The 25,178-nt window shown below is 42.9% G+C and overlaps 1 protein-coding gene across 1 annotated transcript in view; it reads left to right on the top strand.

Annotated features, from left to right (window-relative positions):
• Window positions 1-25,178, top strand: part of LOC138293888 (serine/threonine-protein kinase N2-like) — a 189,378-nt gene that overhangs the window by 71,261 nt on the left and 92,939 nt on the right. The window contains exons 11-12 of the mRNA XM_069233181.1: window positions 19,567-19,658; window positions 23,767-23,943. Of these exons, the coding sequence (XP_069089282.1) occupies window positions 19,567-19,658; window positions 23,767-23,943 (269 nt within the window). The remainder of the gene's footprint in view (window positions 1-19,566; window positions 19,659-23,766; window positions 23,944-25,178) is intronic.

Here is a 25,178-nt window from a genome sequence, read left to right as displayed (position 1 = left end):
GGACTACATGTCAACATTAGACCTCAAAGATGCATACTTCCACATACCCATACATCCTTCCCACAGGAAATACTTGAAGTTTGTAATCCAAGGCGTGCATTACCAATTCAAAGTGTTACCATTCGGCATAACAACAGCCCCAAGGGTATTCACAAAATGCCTTGCAGTAGTAGCCGCTCACATCAGAAGGCAGCACATGCATGTATTCCCTTACTTAGACGATTGGTTAATAAAAACCAGCACTCAGCAACAGTGTATTCTACACACAAAATACGTCATAGAAACCCTTCACAAACTAGGGTTCTCTATAAACTACCAAAAATCACATCTACAGCCGTGTCAAATACAACAATACTTAGGAGCAACAATCAACACACTAAAGGGGATTGCCACTCCAAAGTCCACAAAGGTTACAAGCCTTCCAAAATGTGAAATCAAACATGTACACAAACCAACACTATCAAGTGAGGTTTATAATGAAACTCCTAGGCATATGATGTCTTCATGCATAGCCATTGTCCCAAACGCAAGACTACACTTGCGGCCCTTACAACAGTGCCTAGCAACACAATGAACCCAAGCACAGGGTCAACTTCAGGATCTAGTGTTGATAGACCGCCAAACAAACCTCTCGCTACAATGGTGGAATCCTATAAATTTAAATTAAGGGCGGCCATTCCAAGACCCAGTGCCTCAATACGTAATAACAACAGATGCTTCCATGATAGGGTGGGGTGCACACCTCAAACAGCACAGTATACAGGGACAATGGGACGTTCAACAAAAGCAACTGCAAATCAATCATTTAGAACTGTTAGCAGTGTTTCTAGTATTGAAAGCATTTCAACCGCTGATAGCCCACAAACACATTCTTGTAAAAACAGACAACATGACAACAATGTATTACCTAAACAAACAAGGAGGGACACACTCATCACAACTGTGTCTCTTAGCACAAAACATTTGGCATTGGGCGATTCACAATCACATTCGCCTAATAGTACAATACATCCCAGGGATTCAAAACCAGTTAGCCGACAATCTCAGTCGAGATCACCAACAAACACACAAATGGGAAATTCATCCCCAGATACTACAAACTTACTTTCGACGCTGGGGAACACCACAAATAGACCTATTTGCAACAAAAGAGAACGCAAAATGCCAAAACTTTGCGTCCAGGTATCTGCACCCTCAGTCCAAGGGCAATGCGTTATGGATGAGTTGGTCAGGGATATTTGCTTACGCTTTTCCCCCTCTCCCACTCCTTCCTTATCTAATAAACAAATTGAGTCAAAACAAACTCAAACTAATACTAATAGCACCAACCTGGGCACGTCAGCCATGGTATACAACACTACTAGACCTGTCAGTAGTACCTCATATCAAACTACCAAACCTGTTGACTCAACACAAACAACAGATCAGACACCCGAATCCAGCATCGCTCAATCTAGCAATCTGGCTCCTGAAGTCTTAGAATTTGGACATTTAAACCTTACACAAGAGTGTATGGAGGTCATTAAACAAGCTAGAAAACCTACTACAAGACATTGTTACGCAAACAAATGGAAAAGATTTGTTTATTACTGCCATAATAATCAAATTCAACCACTACATGCTTCTGCCAAAGACATTGTAAGTTACTTATTACACTTACAAAAATCTAAACTTGCATTTTCTTCTATTAAAATACATCTCACAGCAATATCTGCCTACTCACAAATTACACATTCAACATCACTATTTAGAATCCCAGTCATCAAAGCATTTATGGAGGGTTTAAAAAGAATCATAACCCGAGAACACCACCAGTTCCCTCGTGGAACCTCAATATTATATTAACACGACTCATGGGTCCACCATTTGAACCCATGCACTCTTGTGAGATACAATACTTAACCTGGAAAGTAGCTTTCCTAATAGCTATCACATCTCTTAGAAGGGTTAGTGAAATACAAGCATTTACTATCCAAGAACCCTTTATACAAATACATAAACATAAAGTGGTTCTCCGTACAAATCCAAAATTCTTACCAAAAGTTATATCACCGTTCCACCTAAACCAAACAGTGGAACTCCCAGTTTTTTTTCCACAACTAGACTCAGTAGCCGAACGAGCCTTACATATGTTAGACATCAAAAGAGCACTAATTTATTACATTGATAAAACAAAACAATTTCGCAAGACAAAACAATTGTTTGTAGCCTTCCAAAAACCTCATGCAGGAAAACCAATATCCAAACAAGGCATTGCCAGATGGATAGTGACATGTATTCAGACCTGCTATATTAAAGCAAAAAGAGATCTACCTATTACACCAAAGGCGCACTCCACTAGGAAGAAAGGCGCCACAATGGCCTTTCTAGGAAATATATCTATGACAGAAATCTGTAAGGCAGCCACATGGTCTACGCCTCACACATTCACAAAACATTACTGTGTAGATGTGTTAACAACACAACAAGCCACAGTAGGGCAGGCTGTATTATGAACGTTATTTCAGACAACTTCAACTCCTACAGGCTAAACCACCGCTTTTGGGGAGATAATTGCTTACTAGTCTATGCACAGCATGTGTATCTGCAGCTACACATGCCATCGAACGGAAAATGTCACTTACCCAGTGTACATCTGTTCGTGGCATGATCAAATATTTAGCGAGCCTGTCAAAGCAAGAATAATAACTCCTAGGGTAGAGAAAAAATACAAGCCACCTCCCTCTGATCCTGTCTATATAACTCAGCAACTCCCTCCAGACTCAGTAGTGGTAACCTTGTGGTTCCTTGTGGTAAGCGCTGCCAGTAAGAGGGCTAACTCACAGTCGTCAGGTGATGCACCCCCACAAAGAGAGTAGAAAATTTGATGCTGCTGGGAAGAGAGTGGCATCCCGGGCAGCCAACCAATGGCGAATAGCCAACTCACAGGCGTTATTGGCTAGATACGACAGGGCCCATTGGGATGAGATGAAAGATATAATTCAGCATCTCCCCAAGGAACACCAAAAGAGGGCACAGCAGATAGTGGAGGAAGGGCAAGCCATCACCAATAACCAAATTAGGTCTGTCCTAGACTCAGCAGACACAGCTGCCAGGAGTGTCAACACTGATGTAACAATCAGGAAGCATGCATGGCTCAGGTCCTCCGGGTTCAAACCCGAAATCCAACAAGCGGTGTTGAGTATGCTGTTCAACAAAAAACAGCTTTTCGGCCCAGAAGTGGACACTGCAATTGAAAAATTGCGTAAGGATTCAGACACCGCAAAAGCGATGGGTGCACTATACACCACACAATACAGTGGATCCTTTCAGACACCTCAGTTTAGAGGTGGATTTAGGGCACATTCTGCAGAGGCATCCACATCACTGCCAAAACCAGCCTACCAACCTCGATACCAACGAGGTGGTTTTAAGAGCACATATAGAGGCCAGTACCCCAGAGGTAGAGGGAAAAATCAAACACCTAGAAAAGCCTCACAACACACTGAACAGTGACTTGTTTCATTCCCTTCCACTCCACACCTCCCCAACGGTTATTGCCTAGAATTGATACAAACTCCACCAAACATTCCACCAAAACCACACAAACTATCCACAGAACACATCAGTCTGTTAAAGGAACAAGTCAAATCTCTAGTACTCAAATAAGCAATAGAACCAGCGCCACAAAATCAAGTAGGGACGGGAGTTTACTCCTTGTATTTCCTGATTCCCAAAAAGGATGGCATCCTAAGGCCAATATTAGATCTCAGGACCCTCAATCTTTACATCCTGTCAGAACACTTTCACATGGTAACTCTCCAGGATGTTATCCCACTACTCCAAAAACATGATTTCATGCCAACATTAGAGCTCAAGGATGCGTATTTTCATATACCCATCCATCCAGCGCACAGAAAATATATCAGGTTTGCGATTCAAGGAAAGCATTATCAGTTCAAAGTGTTACCCATCGGAATAACAATAGCTCCAAGGGTATTCACAAAGTGCCTAGCGGTAGTCGCAGCCTACCTAAGAAGACAACATATACATGTCTTTCCATATCTAGACGGTTGGCTAATAAAATCAAACAGTCATACGCAGTGTCAAAACCATACCCATTATGTAATACAAACCCTCACATGCTAGGGTTCCCAATAAATTACCAAAAGTCGCGACTCCCCCTGCGGAAATACAACAGTATTCAGGGGCAATACTAAGTACTCAAAAATCACTAGCAAGTCCAAATACGCAGAGAATACAAGCATTTCAAAATTTAATTGCACTCATACAGACAGGTCAACAGTACACTGTCAGATTTGTCATGAAAATCTTAGGAATGATGGCATCATGTATTGCAATTTTTCCACATGCAAGACTAAACATGCGGACATGCGGCCCTTAAAGCAGTGCCTTGTACAACAATGGTCACAGGCACAGGGTCAACTTCAAGATACTAGTGTTGATAGACCGCCAAACATACATGTCCCTTGAGTGGTGGAATTCCACAAATCTAAACAAAGGGCGGCCATTTCAAGACCCTGTGCCTCAGACCATAATTACAACAGATGCGATTCATCAATGATTGGCTGGGGAGCTCAACTCAACAATCACAACATCCAAGGACAATGGGATGCTCAACACAAACAGCTACACATAAATCGCTTAGAGTTGTTAGCTGTCTTCCTAGCACTCAAAGCTTTTCACTCTCTACTCAATCAGAAGAATGTCCTAATCAAAACAGACAACATGACCACCATGTATTACCTATTCAAGCAGGGAAGCACACATTCGTCCCAAATCTCCCTCCTAGCTCAAAACATTTGGAAATGGGCAATACACAACCAAATTCTCCTGGTAGCTCAATACATTCCAGGGATACACAACTAGTTGGCAGATGTTCTCAGCAAAAATCATCAACAAACACATGAGTGGGAGATTCATCCTCAAGTACTTCAAAAATACTTTCACCAGTGGGGAACACCAAACAGATCTGTTCGCCACAAGCGAAAACACAAAATGGCAAAACTTTGCATCCAGACACCCACATCCCCTATCCAAGGGCAATGCTCTATGGATCAATTGGTCAGGGATATTTGCTTACGCTTTTCCCCCTCTCCCACGCATTCAATTTGTAATCAACAAATTGCATCAAACCACACTCAATATGATACTCATAGCACCAACGTGGGCACGTCAACCATGGTACACAACATTGTTAGACCTGTCAGTAGTACCACACTCCAAGCTCCCAAACAGACCAGGCCTGTTGACACAAAACAAAGGGCAGATCAGGCACCCAGATCCCAACACACTCAATCTGGCGATTTGGCTCCTGAGGTCGTAGAGTGTGGGTATTTACAGCTACCATCAGAATGTATGGAAGTGATTAAGCAAGCACGAAAACCCACTATTAGACAGTGCTATGCTAACAAATGGAAAGGATTTGTATATTACTGTCAATCTAAACAGATTGCCCCTCTTACAGCATCAATACAAGATACTGTATGCTATTTACTTTATTTACAAAAATCAAATTTAGCATTCTCTTCTATAAAAATACATCTTTCTGCAACTTCAGCATATTTACAAAATGTACAGCACAGCTCTTTATTTAGAGTTCCTGTTATCAAAGCCTTCATGGAAGGCTTAAAACGCATCATTCCACCCAGAACACCTCCAGTTTCTTCTTGGAATTTAAACAAACTGCTTACAAGACTTATGGGCCCACCATTTGAACCTATGCAGTCATGTCAAATGCAGTTCTTAACATGGAAGGTTGCCTTCCTAGTCGCAATTACATCATTGGGAAGAGTCAGTGAAATTCAAGCTTTCACTATTGAAGAACCGTCATACAAGTACACAAACATAAAGTTGTACTACGAACTAACCCTAAATTTCTACCAAAAGCGGTATCACCTTTTCATATTAACCAAACCGTGGACCTACCAGTCTTCTACCCACAGCCAGACTCTGTGGCAGAAAGAGCCCTGCATACATTAGATATTAGAGCCTTAATGTATTACATAGATAGAACAAAATCATTTAGGAAAACAAAACAGTTATTTGTGGCGTTCCAAAAACCACATACTGGTATCCCTATTTCAAAACAAGGTTTAGCAAGATGGATAGTAAAATGCTGCCAAACATGTTACCTTAAAGCTAAAAGGCAGCTCTTAGTTACACCTAAAGCACATTCCACATGGAAAAAAGGGGCTACAATGGCTTTCTTAGGAAATATACCAATGGCCGAAATTTGTAAAGCAGCTACTTGGTCAACACCACATACATTTACCAAGCTTTACTGTGTAGATGTGTTAGCAACACAGCAAGCCACAGTAGGTCAAGCTGTACTAAGAACATTATTTCAAACAACTTCAACTCCTACAGGCTAACCACCACTTTTATGGGAGGGAAAACTGCCTTGTAGTCTATGCATAGCATGTGTATCTGCAGCTACACAGGCCATTGAATGGAAAATGTCACTTACCCAGTGTACATCTGTTCGTGGCATGTTCAGCTGCAGATTCACATGCACCCTCCTAACTCCCCGGCAGCCTGTAGCCGTTTAAGTTCAACTTTCACTTGTACATATGTATGTATATATATATATATATATATATATATATATATATATATATATATATTCCATTTGCATAGACATCTCTTTCCTTTATACTGTATCACTCCTACCTTACCCTCTGCGGGAAAACAGTCTAACATGGAGTCGATGCCCATGCGCAATGGAGCCAAAGAGGAGTCCCTCGATCTCGTGGCTCGAAAACACTTCTTCGAAGAAACAGTTTGTAACACTCCGAGCCCAACACTAGATGGCAGACTATGCATAGCATGTGAATCTGCAGCGGAACATGCCACGAACAGATGTACACTGGGTAAGTGACATTTTCCATATATATACAGTATATATAGATATAGATATATATATATATATATATATATATATATATATATATATATATATATATATATATATATATATATAGATATATATGGAGAAAGTCTGTCTCTACTTACGTGTATGTAAAGAGATCACTTCTTTGTGTGTGTATGGTTTCCCTGGGGGCTGATCGCAGCCCAAAAGTTATCTTGCGCGCTCTTCTCTCTCTCTCTCTCTCTCTCTCTCTCTCTCTCTCTCTTCATTCAGTGGCACGTGTAGCTGCAGATACACATGCTCTGCATAAGTCCGCTCTCTCTTCATTCAGTGGCACGTGTAGCTGCAGATACACATGCTCTGCATAAGTCCGCCATCTAGTGTTGGGCTCGGAGTGTTACAAGTTGCTTGTTGTTTTTTTTTTTTTTTTGCAGTAGGTTTTCGCCTCTCAAGATCGAGTGACTCCTCCTACCGGTGATAGTGCACATGGGCATCAAATCCCTTGTTAGATTGTTTTATTTCCGTCATCAGGTTCGGACATGTTTTGTCTTGCTCTGGTAGATCGCGGTTTTGTTACTATCTGAACTTCTCTCTTTTCCATAAATGTCGGTATAGTTCTTGATCGTGTTTTCCAAACTTAAATTCAATCCGATTGTAATCGTCTGGGTCGATTAAACGGCCTTTACTGGTGACCTCACCCTTCTTGGGCCTACTTCGACGCATGATAGTCGAACAGTGTCAGGCTGATGGGAACGTACTCAGTTTCGTTTTTGCACTCGGTGTCACGCCAATTTTCCATACACCGATTAGTACTCGGTGTGCAATCTCTCTCTTTCTCCGGCTCACAGAGAAGAGAGCTGTGAAGCTTGTCAATCCTTTCGTTCGAAGAAGACTCTTAAGGATCAAAGAGCACTTCGGTTGGAGATGGTGTCCAAGTCGCCGGAACAAATGCCCGACATCTTCGGGGAAGAACACGCACAAGAAGAAATTGGCTTATCACACAGCAGTTTCCATCCCAGACTCCGATTTGGTTCGAAATTCTGATGGGGACAGCCAATCCATCTCCCCGGCGCACTACGTGAGTACATCACTCCCTTCACATCAACAAAAAAAAACAAAAAGACTTCAGCACCTGTATTGGTTGCCAGCCATGGTTGGACCCAAAAAATACAATTGGATGATCAACCTTCGGGTTCAGCACCAAAACACAAGACAAAGGTGCATTCAGCACCGACCAAACAGCTTTCTATACCTGTTTCAGGATCGCGCTGAAAATCAGAGACCTACACTCCGGAGCCGAGAAAAATAACAATGCTTTCGGAGTCGATATTTTCAGCCTGACTTAAGCATTTGGTTTCCAAACTTTCGGAGCTGAAACCTATGAGTGGAAAATATGCTCCAGTTACTGAGGAGTTGTCTGAAATAAGGCCCATATTGGAAGTAATGGACGCTAAACAGCGAAAAATCCCATTTACATAAGGACACAGGAAGAATCATGGCTTCTCCTCCAACAATCGAATGAAAATTGACTTTCCAAGAGACTTTAGAAACTGGGCCTCCACCTGCTAAAATATTTAAACAAAAGGAGAAACCAAAGGCACCACATCAGCCTTCACCACCACATTCTCCTTTACTACCTGATTCTCCACCACCAGATACTCCACCACCTTTACCTACACAATTTTCTCCACAATTCCCTATCTCAACACATGGGGATGATTTATATGACACTCAACAGGATATAGATCCATGAGACTTATATGATTCAGATCCCATCCCTTCTAATGATCCTGATTTATACCCTGGAAGACCATCTCCACCTGAAGATGCCACTGCTTACAATCAGGTTATAGCTAGGCTAGGGCAGCTGCATATCATAAGGTACAGTTACATACAGATCCCATTGAGGATGATTTTTTATTTGATACACTACCATCTACTCATAAGGATCAGTGTCTTCCTATGCACCCAGGCATGCTTAAATGTGCAGAGGACCCGTAAAATCTAGAATTATTACACCAAGGGTGGATAAAAAGTATAAACCTGCACCCTCTGATCCAGTTTTTATTAGAGCTCAATTGCCCCCAACTCTATAGTCGTTAGTGCAGCAAGAAAAAGAGCAAATAGCCAATCTAAAGGTTATGCTCCTCCTCCAGACAAGGAAAGTTGTAAATTTGACGCAGCTGAGAGTAGCAACTCAAGCTTCCAACCATTGGAGGATTGCAAACTCTCAAGCACTGTTGGCAAGATATGATAGAGCTCATTGGAACAAAATGGAAGATTTGTTACAGTACCTTCCACCAGAACACCAGAAAAGGGCACAACATATAGCAGAAGGGCAGGCTGTTTCTAATAATCAAATTAAATCTGTAGTAGATGCAGAAGATACAGCAGCAAGGGGTATCAACACCAGTGTCATCATTAGAAAGCATGCATGGTTAAGGACTTCAGGGTTTAAACCAGAAATACAACAGGCAGTGTTGAATATGCCCTTTGATAAGCAACGCTTATTTGGGCCAGAGGTTGATACCACCATAGAAAAGCTGTAACAAGACTGATACTGCGAAGCTATGGGTGCCCTTTACACTACACCTACTCTGGGAACTTAACGCAAGCCGCAGTTTAGGAGTGGTTTCAAACCATCAACCTCAGAGCCATCCACATCCCAACAGAAACAAGGGCCACATTCAAATAACAGAGGCTCCTTCAGAGGCTCTTAAATAGGAAATAATTTTAGAGGAAAAGGTAAATCAACTACCCCAAGAGGTTCCTCCACCTCAACCAAACAGTGGCTTTTTACAGATCCCCACACAGCATACATCTCCTGTGGTTGGAAGACTGGAAATATTTCACCCACAATGACACAACATTACTACAGATCAATGTTTTCTATCAATTATCCAACATGGTTATTGCCTAGAACTCATCTCTACTCCACCAAACATTCCCCCTCACTCACACAAACTTACTCTGTATCAACAGGAGGTACAATAACTTCCACTCAAAGGTGCGATAGAGATGGTACCTATATCCCAACAAGGGTCATGAGTTTATTCACTATACCTCCTCATACCAAAGAAAGATGGTACTCTCAGACCAGTCTTACATCTCAGACCCCTCAATCAGTACATTGTGTCAGAAAGTTTTTACATGTCCACTCTACGGGACATCATTCCCCTGCTACAGAAACAAGATTACATGACAGCCTTGGATTTAAAAGATGCTTATTTCCACTTTCCCATACATCCAGCACATCTGAAAATTCTAAGATTTGTAATAGCAGGAAGCACTACCAATTCAAAGTACTACCTTTTGGAATAATAAAAGCCAGTACAGTTCAACCCTGTCAACAGCACACACAGTATACAGTGGCCACCCTACACAACCTAGGATTCTCAATCAATTATCAAAAATCTCAAGTGCAGCCAGCACAAATACAACCGTATCTAGTAGCAATTCTGAACACGCTAGACTTATCACTCTCTGCAAAGTTGGAATCACACCAACTTATTGAAAGGGCGGCCCTTTCAGGACCCTTTACCACAGACGATAATCACAATAGATGCATCAATGATAGGTTGGGGAGACCATCTCAACCATACAAGGGGAATGGGACTCAATTCAACAAACCTACCACATAAACCATTTGGAATTACTAGCAGCGTTCCTAGCATTCAAATCTTTTCAAATACAGATCATAAAAAAGACAGTGTTGATAAGGACAGACGACATGACCACAATGTATTATCTGCAAATACAGTTGGGGGGGGTGGGAGGACACATCTCAGTTGCCCCATTTAGCACAGACAATCTGGAAATGGGCAATTTTCAATCAGATTCAACTACTAGCACAGTGTATTCCAGGAATATACAATCAACTAGCGGACCCCTTAAGCAGGACGCAGCAACACGAATAGGAGATTCACCTACAAGTGATTCAACAATACTTTAAAGGTGGAGAACCCCAGACATAGACCTCTTTACCACAAACAAAAATGCAAAATGACCAAACTTTGCATCCAGGTAACCACACCCTCATAAGGGCAATGCTCTACGGATCAATTGGTCAGGGATATATGCCTATGATTTTCTGCCTCTCCCACTAATTCAATTTCTGGTCAACAAGATCCGTCACACCTTCCTCACTATGATACTCATAGCTCCCACTTGGGCATGTTAACATTGGTACACAACACTATTGGATCTGTCCGTACTACCACATCACAAGCTGCCAAACAGACCAGACCTATAAACTCAGGACAAAGGTCAAATCAGGCATCCCAATCCCAGTATGCTCACCTTAGCGGTTTGGCTAGTAAGGTCATAGAATTTGGCTATTTACAGCTTCCATCTGAATGTATGGATATTCTAAAGGAAGTACGCAAACCTACAAGTAGGTAGTGTTATACAGCTAAATGGAAACATTTTGTATATCACTGCCAACCAAAACATTAACCCACTTAAAGCATCAGTACAAGATAGTGTCTTTTGTTTGTTTCATTTACAAAAAGCAAATCTTACATATTCATCTATTAAAATCCATTTAACAGCAATAGCTGCTTACCTCCGAAACAGACCGCTTACTTCTCTGTTTAGGATTCCTGTTATAAAAGCTTTTATGGAAGTCCTTAAAAGAATTATTCCACCTAGAGCTCTACCAGCTCCTGCCTGGAATCTTAACATAATGCTCCCAAGACTTCTTGGTCCACCATTTGGACACATGCATTCTTGCACTCTCCAGTTTTTGTCATGGAAGGTTGCTTTCTTAGTAGCATTTACTTCCTTAAGAAGAGTTAGTGAAATTCAAGCATTCCCTTTAGAAGAACCTTTCTTTCAAATTCAAAAAAATAAAATAGTCCTTAGCACCAACCCAAAATTCCTTCCAAAAGTAGTTACACCATTTCATACCAGTCTGTCAGTGGAATTGCCAGTCTTCTTTCCACAGCCATATTCAGTTGCTGAAAGAGCTCTTCATACTTGTGATGTTAAAAGGGCTCTCATGTACTATATAGATAAAACAAAAACATTTCAGAAAGTCTAAACAATTCTTTGTGGTTTTTCAACAACCTCACAAGGGTAATCCTGTTTTAAAACAAGGATTAGCCAGATGGATAGTAAAGTGTATTCAAACTTGTTATCTTAAAGCCAATTTCAGACTACTCCAACTCCTACAGGCTAGTCACTGCTTATTTTGGGAGGGGGACTGCTTTACAGTCTGTGCAAAGGATGTGTATCTGCAGTTACATATGCCATCAAACGGAAAATGTTACTTACCCAGTAGACATCTGTTTGTGGCATGCAGTGCTGCAGATTCACATGCACCCTCCCACCTCCCCAGAAGCCTGTAGCTGTTGTGGTACTTTATTTCTGTAAATATGTATATACATTCCGTGTGTGTGTGTGTTTACATGTACATTTCTACACTTTTTACTTCGCCCTTCTGTGGGAAAACAACCTAACAAAGGACTCGATGCCCATGCACACTATCACCAAGAGGAGGAGTCACTCGATCTTGTGACTCAAACCTTCTTCGGGGAAGAAAAAAAATTGTAACGCTCCGAGCCCAACACTAGATGGCACACTTATGCAAAGCATGTGAATCTGCAGCACTACATGCCACGAACAGATGTCTACCGGGTAAGTAACATTTTCCATATATACATATATTTATATGAGAGAGAGAGATTTCTGTGTGTGTGTGTGTAGCTTATATGTATATGTAGCTGATATATGGTGCTCAGAGCATGGGCTGGCCCCCAATTTCCCATTAAGCGTCAGCCCTCATTATAATTGTTCTTGTTATAACAAGGTCTGTGTCCTGAGGGCAGAGCATCCTGTGTAGGTCTTGAGGGGGTGGGAGCATGCTTTGACAAGTGTTGCATATGAGAAAGGGCTTTTAGCCGTTTATCAAACATATGAACGTATTCTTTCATGCACAACAATTTGAATGTATTATTGGCCCCAAAAATGTTCCATTTAGTGAAAAAGGTGAGGTTTCTTCTGTTAAAATTGTTCTTTGCTTAATCCGACACGTGTGCAATAATCTTTTCTTGGTGCCAGGTTGAGCCCCAGCCGCCAACAAACACACACATTGCATAATGTGTAGCTACTGTTTACAAAATGGTATCTTTTCTGGTGGCCCTCCTATAATCTAATAAACAGCACTTTTTTCCAAACTCATTTGAATCAAAAGACCAAAACAAAAACCTTCAGAGAATGCCCTTCTGCATACACACTTTCCAGAATTTGATTCTACTTGGTTCCAACATTCTGCTTTTGGTTTACAATTACTGCATTATTTGCAAAAGTGCACAATTTGCAAAAGGTCTATTCAACTAGTTATTCCCTTAAGTTGTTCACTTAATTAGTGCCCTTAAGTTATTCACCAAATTATTTTTCTTAAGTTGTTCATCTTATTAAGATGACATCGAGGGTGTTTGAGAGTACAACATTGTGAGGAGTTGTTTACATATTTGCAATTTTCAGACATAAAAAGTTAAGCCCTATTCATGTACAGCAGAATACAGTATTGTTTAGCATGAAAGTGCTGTATTCACTTTACGAACATGTGAAACAACTAACTCCACTGTAAGCTATCCCTGCTCCTGTGCTGAGAGACATGCTGCTGGTTGTTTTGTAATAAGACTTTCTAAGTATTTCAGTGAGGCCTTATTGTCCATTTTTCACCGCACACAGCTGCATTCATGCTTCCTGGCTATTCTTAGGTTGAAAGAAAAATGTGCCAGATCCCAAAATGATGATCTGCTTTCCACTGCTAATAAAGACCTAAATCCTCCTGGAGCGCATATATATTAATGGCGAATGCCACTGAGTAGTTATAGTTGTGTAGCATGAATCCTTTTCTGTATTCACATGCTGTGCATTATTCCGCCATCTAGTGGTTAGGTTTGGAAATGTCTTTGTTTTCTGTTTTCTCTCTCGCTCTTTTTTTTTTTTTTCACCCCCTCTCTGGTGTCGTTGACCACCATTTGGTGCTTGGCCTGTCCCCTGTGTGAAGTCGGAGGGTGCTCCGGAAGTTCCTCTGCCTGGTAGCCATCTTTGGATTCTTTTTTCTGCCATTGGGTCTGGAAGTAAAAGGAGGTGGTCCGAAGTTTTTACGAACAACGCCGAAGAATACAAAATAGAAGGGTTTTTTCCAAGAAAATCGTCCAAAGCCAATGGAGGAGAACGACAGAGGAAAATAACCTTCTCACCCACTCCCTGGTGGTGAACCTCACCAGATTTCTCACATGGCCAGCGAGAAACAAGGAAAACACCCCTTTTAAGTTTTCCCCAAACTGCCACCACAAATTCGTACAGCGTGACCCGCATAAAGTCTGTAACCTTTGCCTTCAGGGGGACCATGGGGACAAGGACTGTGAGGCCCTCGCTGCGTTTGTGCCGAAGAGACGTAAGGCTTGCCGAAAACAGAGGGAAGAGCATCACCCTGCAATGGTCAGCCAAAAACCACCACCATCCCAGAAGGATTTAGGCCTTTCCAGCGATGATGAGCAACAGGCTAGAGGTGCTGAATCAATCCACGGGGTATCAGACATAGAAATCTTCTAGGGGAATGCAGAGAAGAAATGTGCGACAAATAACATCGAGAAAAAACATGACAAGGTAAAATGACTGCCGAAACCCTCGAAGACTAAGGTTCCTGGCCAAAAAAGTCACATAAGGCAGCCCGACGTTCAAGAAAATGGCGCTGGAAGGTCAGCCACGAGCAAAAGTGGTCCACGGATCCTAGTACAGGGAGACAGACAAAGGCAGACCGTCAAAGCAGAATAAATGCACTGAGGCTCCGGAGTCCCCAAAAGAGACCCCCAAGTAAGGGAAACCTGTATCATCCTATGCTCCCTAGCACACTGGACCAGGGCAAGGAAGCTTTCAAAGATCAAGCATCAAGTAAAGGTGTAACGCCAAGGATAGAAAAGAAGTATAAGCCATCTTCAAAGGACCCCAAATATATCCAGGGAAACACTGTGGCACTCTTATCATTATTATGACCCCTAGAAGAAGGAGTAATGCCAATACCACCACAGGCCCACCACCCGCGAAGGAAAGCAAAAGGCTGGACATGGTAGGGAGAAAAATGGAAAGGGAAGCTGAAACACAGGGGTGATTAGCCAATTATAATGCCCTACTCAGTAGATAGGGACACCAACAATGGGATGAGGTGGAGGAACAAAATAAAAAACTCCAGGAGAAGGGCAGGAGAAGAGCCAAGGCTATTATTCAGGAGGGGAAAAACATCACCAACACTTTTTTAAAATCTGCATTGGATGCAACAGATACAGCTAGCAGACAAATGTGTACAGACACAACCATTAGAAGACATAGCTGGCTCAGGATCTCAGGCTTTAAACCTGAAGTCCAGGCTTAAATTTATCTATAAACCCTTCACAGGAGAGGCCTTGTTTGGCCAGGGATTATATGAGTCTGTACAGCAAATAAAAAGGGAAAATGAGACAGCAAAGGCAATGGGTCCCTTACAATACATCAGTACTTTCGGAAGTGGAAACAAACCCAAAAGGCCTTAGGAAGGGAACATTTTCTAACAGGACAACAACATTAACAACAAGGCCAAGGCTGCACACAACAAATTGGTCAACAATCGGGATACCACCAATGGCAACAACCTGCAAGACAGCCCTTTCATGGTAGAAGGGTGACTAAAGGGCAAACCTCCAATGGAGGTGGATGAAGTTCAAAGTGACTCAAAAACAGCCTTAAGCCCACAGACACCACCAGCGGGAGGCAGAATAGCTCTTTACCCAGAAGAATGGTCAAAAATAACAACAGACAAGTGGGTATTAAACATGGTGCACGACTGTTACTGAATAGAATTAACAAGACCTCCGGTACCAAGACCACCAAAGAGGAAAAAGTATTAGGAAAAATGACTGGTACTATTACGGAACGAAGTAAAATAACTCCTGCAGAAACATGCAATAGAGGGGTTACCAACAAGGGAGTTAAGCAAGGGAAACTACCCTCCTTCTTTTCTGGTGCTAAAACAGCACCTCACACTATGACCAATCCTGTTCCTCAGATTCATAAACAAATTCATCCACATGCAATACTTCATAATGACGACGCTACAGCAGATAATTCCGCTCCTGTAAAAGGGGGGCTACATGGCAAGCATAGACTTAAAGGATGCCTACCTGCACATACCTATGAATCAAGCACACAAAAAGTACCTCAGAATCGTGCTTGAGAAGGTACAATATCAATGCAAAGCATTACCCTTCGGAATAAAGTCTGCACCAAGGGTTTTCACAAAGGGCCTAGCTACAGTTGCAGCCTTCCTGAGAAGAAATGGAATCCACATCTACCCCTTACCTGGACGACTGGCTAGTAACGGCCAAAACAAAGGAGAAATGTCAAAAGACATTCAAACGGTGATCACAACTCTACAAAAACTGGGTTTTCATAAACCACAAAAATTCATCACTGGGAGCAACACTGGATGGTCAAAGAAAAACCGCATATCTAATTCAGAGGAGAATACAGGCAATCACAGACCAAACTCACCTCTACCAGAGGGGGCAATCTATGACAGTGAGGACAGTCATGGAACTGATGGGCATGATGGCATCATGCATTTCCCTCAAAACCCATACTAGACTCCACATGCGCCCTTTCCAAGAATGGCTATGCAACAGATGGTGAAGAAAACACCAGGAGTTGGGAAGCTCTAGTGGTTGCAACAACAAAAATACAGGAGGAGGTACAGTGGTGGGCATGAAAATACATAACTATAGGGAGACCCTTCAAAGCAACAACTTTTATCAGTGACCATTACAACGGACACTTCCCACAAGGGGTGAGGAGCACACACAGGAATGCTGAAAATCTGTGGTCAGTGGCACAGCACAGACTCAGTAAAGCTCATCAGCTTCCTAGAACTGAAGACAGTGCTGCTAGCCCTGAAAGCTTTTCTAACACACATTACAGAGAAGACCATACTAATCCAGGCGGACAATACAACAAAAATGTTCTTTCTGAACAAGCAGGGGGACACAAATTCTTTAACCATGAGCAAACTAGCCCAAGAGATGTGGAAATGGGCAATTCATCAGAGGAGGATCAACTTACAGGCAATCCACCTACCAGGAAAGGCCAACATAGAGGCAGACAGACTGAGCAGACAGGAACGCAGCTCACACAAATGGGAAACAAAACAAAAAAGCCTAGAAAGCATCTTCCGGCTCTGGGGAACACCATCAATCGATATGTTCGCAAGTGCAGAAAACAGAAAATACCAACTCTTTGCCTCCAGGTTTCAACTCCACCAATCTGAAGGGAATGCCATGTCACTAAACTGGTCATGGAGATTTGCCTACACCTTTCCACTGATTCCACTGATACCAAAGGTACTGGAGAAGGCCAACCAACTGGAAACAGATCTCATTCTCATAGCCCCACAATGGGCCAGACAAACCTGGTAGTCGGATCTACTCGAACTCTCCAGGGGCAGGTGATCCAAATCATGGTGGAGCAGGTCCTCCTGACAATGCAGAAAGGACAAGTGTTTCACCCAGAACCATCCACACTCACCGTATAAGCCCGCCACCTCAATACATAGAATTTGGTCACCTATGGCTGCCACCCTAGGAACATGGAAATACTAAAGGAAGCAAGGAAGTCAACAGCAAGACAATGCTTGGCAGCTAAATGGAATAGCTGTCTCGTATGGTCCACAAGGAACAATACCTATCAGGCAATAGCCACACAGGAACCCGTCAATACGTATGGCACACATTTGCTGGACAACAGAATTAATTATTCATCTCTCAACGTCCATTTAGTAGCAATTGTGGCCTACACTAAAATAGCATCATGCAAAAATTTCTTCACAGCGCCAATAATCAAAAGATTCCTAGAGGGCACAAAAAGAATAGCTTCACCAAGAAGCAAACCAGGCCCCATGTGGAGCCTAAACAAGGTCCTAACACAACAAATGACAGGTCTTTAAAGCAGAACTGCGATACATTGCTCTAAAGACTGCCTGGATATTCAAATGCATAAAAAGGCACAGATGGGACAGAAAGTATTAGAGCACCTGTTTGCGAACTCATCCTCATTTCACCCTATCCAACCCAGGGAAGATGAAACCGAGACATAATCTAATGCACAGCGTGCAAATCCAGGAAAGGATTCATGCTGCAAACTAAATGGTTGGTTACCAGTAGGAGTAGTTTTGCATTTTGAAGAGTTTTTCTGGATTCACTTGCAACTCATCCACCTCCCAGAAATGAGAACACTACAAACAGGTGTGTTTGAGGTCATATTAAAAAAAAAAGAAAAGAAAATATATATTTTTTTACATCCAGTAGGAAAAGAGAAAACAGAATCTGAAGATGGCTACCACGCACAGGAACGTCCGGGGCACCATCTGATGTCACATAGGGGATGGACCAAGCACCAAATTGTGGTAGACAAAGCCCAAGGGAGGAAAGGAAGAAAATAAAAGGGTGAGAAAACAGACATTTCCAGAACCAAACACTAGATGGCAGAATAGACACACAGCATTCACAGCATGTGAATCCAGAAAACTCTTCAAGCTGCAAAACTACTCCTACTGGTAAGTAACAATTTCATTAGGATGGTCTTTCCATAGGAAATTACATTTATGTGTTGCTAATAACTTTGGCTGTCTGACGACACTTCATGAAACTTTTTTTTTTTTTTTTTTTAAAGTGATCTTTGCCTACTTGTGCATGGAAAGTTTTGGGGTGATTCATCAGGAGGTCACCGAGAAGGGGGGTCCCAAAACTTGTCTTACCATTCATTTTTTATAGTAATTTTAGACACAGCTACAGCCCAAACTGCGGAACTGATTTACACATTAACATGGTAAATAAAAAAAGATATACAAAATGGCAGCTACATAATGCTGTATGCTTAATACATGCTTGGTGACGTATGCACCCACTCGTCATCCTCATGCTAGGTCTTCATAGTGTCATGACCTGTACACCTGTGTGGGCATTTCTTTTTTTCTGATGCTGTACGTCTTTGGCAAAATATTGTCAAGGCCAGTAGCTTGCAAAGGCAAGACCTATACACTTCCCCAAAGCTTGTTCCTTTGGGCAGCAACGATAGCAGACAGAGCCTTTATGGCTCAATTTATGTTAACCACTAGAGTGCACAATAACACCTAGCATGTAAATCTCAAAGCGCTTCAAGGAGCAAAACTATTTCTACAGATATATATCTGGTTTTATATTTTTAAGGTGAGCTCTTTTCCCATTGACAAAGCTTTGTCTGTATTTTATGCTGTTAACCTGTAAGGCAGAAAGGGGAACTGTATCCACCAGTTGCTCTGTGTGTACAGGTTTTCGGGTTATAACTGTTTACTGTGGACTTTTGACTTGTGAAGTGAAAGTGTTTGCTCTGTTGTTTGGGGTGTGAACGTGTGGTGAAATCTATAAAGAAAGTTACTGGAGTCACTCTTCCACATCCATCCTTACAAAATTAAATATCAATTGTTTCAAACTTTCCTATCATGCACTCTGTTTTTGCATCTAGATCAGAAAGCTAATTTCTTCAAGTAGCGTTTAACCCCTCCTACTTGTTTCTTTCCATTCAACCTTTAATCTTAACAGTTTTTTCTCAAGTACCACAGATCTCCCTTTATGTGCCATTGTGCAGGAGTTAAGTTTTGTTTCTCTGTCAATTTTCAGGTTCTGCTGTCTGAGTACAAGAGGACAGGAGGCCTGTATGCCATCAAAGCACTGAAAAAAGGTGACATAGTTGCTCGTGATGAAGCTGAAAGGTGAGAGCAGGAACCTGGCCTCCTTTTTCATTTATTTTGTACTCCTCGTCCCGCGTATCCAGTTGAGCTTCAATAGCAAATGCTGAATCCCTTTCTCCATGGGTGCTCAGTCTCTGGACGATTAACAGTATTAATCAATTTTCAGTTTGTTATATTGCCTATATCTCACCCCTTAAAAGCAGTGCATTTGACATAGCATCCTGCTTCTCCTGTTAAAATTAGCTACTGTTCTCAAAAGAAAGGGAGAAGGAGATGTGGCCTAACAGCTGGGGCTGCTGACGTTGGCTGAATATCCTGTGATTCTGGCAAATCATTTAATCTCCCTGTGCTGTGTAAAGCACTCTAATGTACTTTGGCCAACTTTGTGCTATATGAATATTGGAAAAAAGGGAACTTCTGTTAAAGCTGCACTATCATTATATCCTTGAAATAGGATTTCCGGGATAGAGTCCAATTCCTTAGCCAGTCCTTAGAAAAAAGGATAGTTCAGTGAGGAACTCCATATAAACATGGTTAGATTCAAACCCATACAATCTACCGAAGACACCTAGGTCCTTAGTACCAGTTGTGGCATTCCCTCGGAGTGGTAACTGGGTAGAATTCAGCCATTGGCCATTCATTGAGGCCCTGTGCCTCTAGCGCAGTATCCCCATTTCTGCAAATTCCACACCTTGTAATCTTGAGTGCAAAACTCTGGAGTCTATAATTCCAGTCTAGGAGACACCTTACCTGGTTTAACGTGACGCTGCAGTGCACCCACTACATCAATGGCAGGTGAATAAATGGCATGGCCATAGCCTAGCTCCATCTGAACCCTTGATCTCCATAGGGAGGCAAAAATACTCGTCCAAGTCTAGCCCAGACCTCTACATTTCCCCTCCTCACACATCCCTTCTGAATAACCGCCCTGGGCCAATGCCAGATTCCAGGGCTGTGTGTGTTGGTGGGGAGAGCGCCCCCTTTTCTGGCCCGGAGCCCTCACTCACCCTCTCCCTACATTCTCTCATCCAACAATACAGAAAAACACATCTCCGAGTCAATGCCAGAGCAATACCCCCCTCCAATAGCCCCACCGACCTATCATCCTTCCATTGCCTGATGCCTTGGCTTCCTGCATCGACAGGGTGGCAAATGTCACCGATTTGTCCACTGAATCAGTGAAAACCAAATGTAAAATGACCCAATAATTCAAGTGCTGCAGACGGATTCCCAGTTCCACTCTTGATACCGGAAAGGATTGAATTTTCCACCAGAGAGAGACCACAGACTGCTTTCAGTTTTATTTCCAGACCATACAGAGACATTAGTATTATTTATTTATTTATTTATTTTGTTCTAAGCCTCCCTTATATTTCTAAATCATTTTAATACGTACTTCCTGTAAACTTATGCCACCCTACGGGACCCACACAAAAATTGCACACAGCCTGCCACTGCAGACTGCGTGTTAGGGTGCGAGCCCCAAGTGAAAACACGACATGACACACACGTTTTTTGCCAAGCCAAAGTCACTGCATAGATTATATACAAGTCACCCCCACAAAAGGCCTTGATAGTCCTAAGGCAGGGTGCATTATAATACATGTGAGGACATATCTGCATGAGCAGATATACCTCTGTGATGCCTAGTTCTATTTCCAGACATTGTTTTCATCTTAAAGCATTTACTGGACATTTTGTCAGCATGAGTGACCCACCTACATGATGGCTGCACGGAACATATTGGTGTTTGGTATCAAACATTTCATCTTAATAAATTCATACTGATGCCAGTAATGGATTTATTTTGATATGCACCCAGAGGGCATCTTAGAGGTGCCCCCTGAAACCTTCTAGTCCTCTGGTGTGCTGGCTGACTGGTATTGACCAGCCTGCCACCCCATACGAGTTTCTGACCCCCTGGAGGGGAGAGCCGCTGCTCTCCGAGGTCAGAAACAATGCCTACTCTGGCCAAAGGTGTTATCACCTCCGTCAGCAGGATGGCTGGTATATCTGCATACCAAGGCCAGGGACTTCAAAGTCCGTCCCCCAGCTTCCCCAGTTGGAAAAATTAGCTGTGCAGGAGGCGTGTTGCAATGCCAGGCTGGAGACACTTCTAGGGTGACCAGCCTGAAGTGAACACAAAGTTAAGAATACCACCATCTTGTGTGTGGTGGAATTATGAATTTTGGGACAAGGTGATTCCCACTCCCCAATGGAAGTGATAATGTAAGGAACCTAGTGACCCCAGGGGTAAGTAGCTTGTTTGGCTACTACCGTTAACACCCCTAAATTTAGTATTTAGGGGACCCACTCATACCAGGACTTCAGATTTTGACTGACAAAGAGAAGGAGTGGATAAAGAAGATTGCTGACCTGAGGACAGAGGAGCAACGACTGACTTGGTGCCAGCCTGCCTGCTGCCCCTGACAATTGTGGAAAAAAACACTTGCCCTGCTGCTGTGCAGACTCCAAGAAACCCAGAGAGCTGCCATTGCTTAGCCAATCGCTAGAGAATCTCCCTTGAAATAGAAAAGCTATTCACCTGCAGCCGCAGGCACCAAAGAAGCAAGGTCCGGTTCACTGTCCTGCTGCTTGTCGGGACTACAGATGCAGCAGCCACCCAGGAAAAGGTCACCGTGCTCCTACAGGTCTCAAACATCCTCCCTCCAAGTGTGGGGATGTCAAGACTGACGGGAGCATCACAACACCAACACCTGGGGTACCGGAACGCCTTGCAGCAGCCAAGGCTTGGTGGTTCCAGTCTGTACACCAATGCCGAGGAAAACCAAGTCGAGGGACTTCAGGGGCAGGGAGACCCACATCATGAGTGGCCCAGCTGACCTGTTTCCCCCTTCTGCAGAACCCAAGTCAGAGTGAGTCCTCAACTGCCGCCACCCAACACCTCAAAGAGCCTCTGCAATCACTCCCCACAGCCTGAGTTCGAGGGAGGTGACAGTGCCCACAGGGCCCTGAGACCCACAAGAGCCGAGCCTGTCCTTGGGTTTGGCCAGACTGGGCTCCAGTCACCACCTGTCGCATCCTTCCGTTCGCCCCTTCAACCATGAGTGACTCAACACAAAAACCTGACGCCAAGAGACACCATTGCTCCCAAGCCCCTCGCCAGCCCAAGGAGAAGTGAACCAATGGTTGTCCCTATATGCCCAAGTATCTTAAGGGTCGAGCCGCCCTGTGGGTTCCCCCAGACTGGCCCACTAGTCCCTGCTTGCAACCCCTTTCCAAGCTGACAGATCTCCATTGCATGGGGCACCGGATGCAGTAACACACCTCTGCATCCTGATGCTCCAAAGCCCCCTGAGGTGACCTGTTGCTGTGGCCATGGACCTTGCCCCATGCTCACCTTAAGTCCTGAAGAACAGTCCTGTAAGTAGCTGACAAGTGCCTGAATGCAATGCATGTTTTCCCCCATAGAATGACATTACTGCTTCAGAAATCGCAGTCAACTTTTGAAATGTATAACAATATCTCAAAAAGTACTTACCTGATTCTGATGATCTTGGAATCTAAAATCATATAAAAATAAATGTTGTTTTTATAAATTGGTGTTCGATTTCTTTACTGAGTGCGTGTCTCGCTTACTGGCTCTGTGTGTCCAATAAATGCTTACCACTGTCCTCTGATAAGCCTAACTGCTCACCCACACTACCACAAAAGAGAGCTTTTAGGGTTATTATTTTAACCCATGTCAGCCAAAAAAGGATTGCCCTGCACTATCTGTATAGTGTCCCCTTACATTGCTACACTACATAAACAACCAGCTTCCTACACTGCCTAATTGTCAGAAATTTGACACATACCTCGCTGCCATCCAATCTCTGATTCCAGACAAATCTTTAGAGAGGAATGCTAACTCTGGGCCTATGTACCAGCGCAGAGCCCATGGTCATCGGAAGAGAAGTGATTTTGCTGATTATGTGTAAGGCTTTGACCAGCTATAACTGCCACGAAGCAGGCTTGTCTTTAAGGTGAGGGTAGCAACCATCTGTTTTTGGGTCTGGGCCTCTGATGAATGCCTTGTTTACCCAGCACAGGGGTTGCTTGGATACCCGTGTTTGATAATCTGTGTACATGTTGGTTAGTACCCCAATTTCTCCCCTTTTCTTTCCAGCCTCATGTGTGAGAAAAGGATCTTTGAAACAGTGAACAGTTCCCAGCACCCGTTCCTGATAAACCTTTTAGCCTGCTTCCAAACGGTAGACCACGTGTGCTTTGTGATGGAGTACACAGCTGGTGGGGACCTGATGATGCATATCCACTTGGACGTCTTCTCCGAACCTCGAACCATGTGAGTCACAAACATTTGGCTAAAAAAAAGTAATGAAACTTTGTTATTGTAGTACTTTTGTGGTATGACGTGTTCAAAGAAACAGACTAGATCAGGAAGGGTGTCCATCTAAGGGCTCCATTTGAGGGACTGCTTCCACAAGAAGAGTGATGAGTCATCCTATGTGCTTTGATGAGTCCTTTGTAAGGTAGTATTGTGAATCAACTTTCATTTTTGATGAAGGTATGATCCCTTTTTAATATTTAAACAGCGAATTTCTTAATCTGCTTTATACACTGCTTTATCGCGAACAGAGCATATTTTGCATAATTTGGATATAAGGAGAACTGGGCTTTTTCTTTTCCTTTTTTTTAAAGAAATGTTTTCTAGATCTTCTGTTTTTGTGTTGATTGTGATTCAGATTGAGACTTCAGAATACTCTACATCCCACGCAACAGCTTCCTTAAATGTGTTCTCTGCTGTGATTGCATGAATGAAAGTATACATAAACCATGCTCTAATATGTATGGTATAGATAAGTTCTAAGTGGGTTATTTGGAAAGCCCGTTGTTCAGAGGTCCAGCAAAACCTGCATTCTTTTGTAGTTTGTCCTTGCCATCTCATTCCTTCCCAATTATTTGGGAGTGACTGTGCTGTAGGCAAAACCAGAAAAAAACCTTTCCAAAAGATGCTGCCATCTACAAGTTTTGCCTGAGGGACCTCTGAATGACCACCTCAGAGAACATCTTCCCCTTACACACTGGGACTGCACTCTACTTGTGAGTCCATAACTGTTCAAGCACAGCTGCAATTTGTTTCACTTAGCAGCATGCATAGAAGTGCTTAACCTGACATAGTGCCTTTTTTGGGTGTTTCCTCCATTTTACTGCCTCCCCTCGTAGTCAGGGCATTTTTCAGATTGACGCTTGTCTCTTTACAAGAACCAAAATGAGACTTCTGATGAGGTCAACTGTTGGATGTGTAGAGCATCTGTAAAACCAAGGTTCAGAACCAGGCTTGGTCCCAGTTTCAGCATTGTCTATCCAAAGAAGTGTGAGGGTCACCTAGCCTGTCACAGAGCATTCATCCACAAGACCAGATCAAGTGGTGCTTGACGGGACTGTTCATGGTATTATGGTGTTCCAAAGGAATTGGACCACAACCAGAAAGGCCCGGGTAGTTCTGGAGCTCATGAACCTTGCCAAGTCAAATCTCCTGTAAGGTCTCTTTCTCTCCAACAAGAAGAACTTTTATTG

This window comes from Pleurodeles waltl, chromosome 4_2 (assembly GCF_031143425.1).
Source record: "Pleurodeles waltl isolate 20211129_DDA chromosome 4_2, aPleWal1.hap1.20221129, whole genome shotgun sequence".
Taxonomy (NCBI): domain Eukaryota; kingdom Metazoa; phylum Chordata; class Amphibia; order Caudata; family Salamandridae; genus Pleurodeles; species Pleurodeles waltl.
The sequence above is the reverse complement of the archived record's forward strand: the minus strand, read 5'-3'. Positions and strand labels throughout refer to the sequence as shown.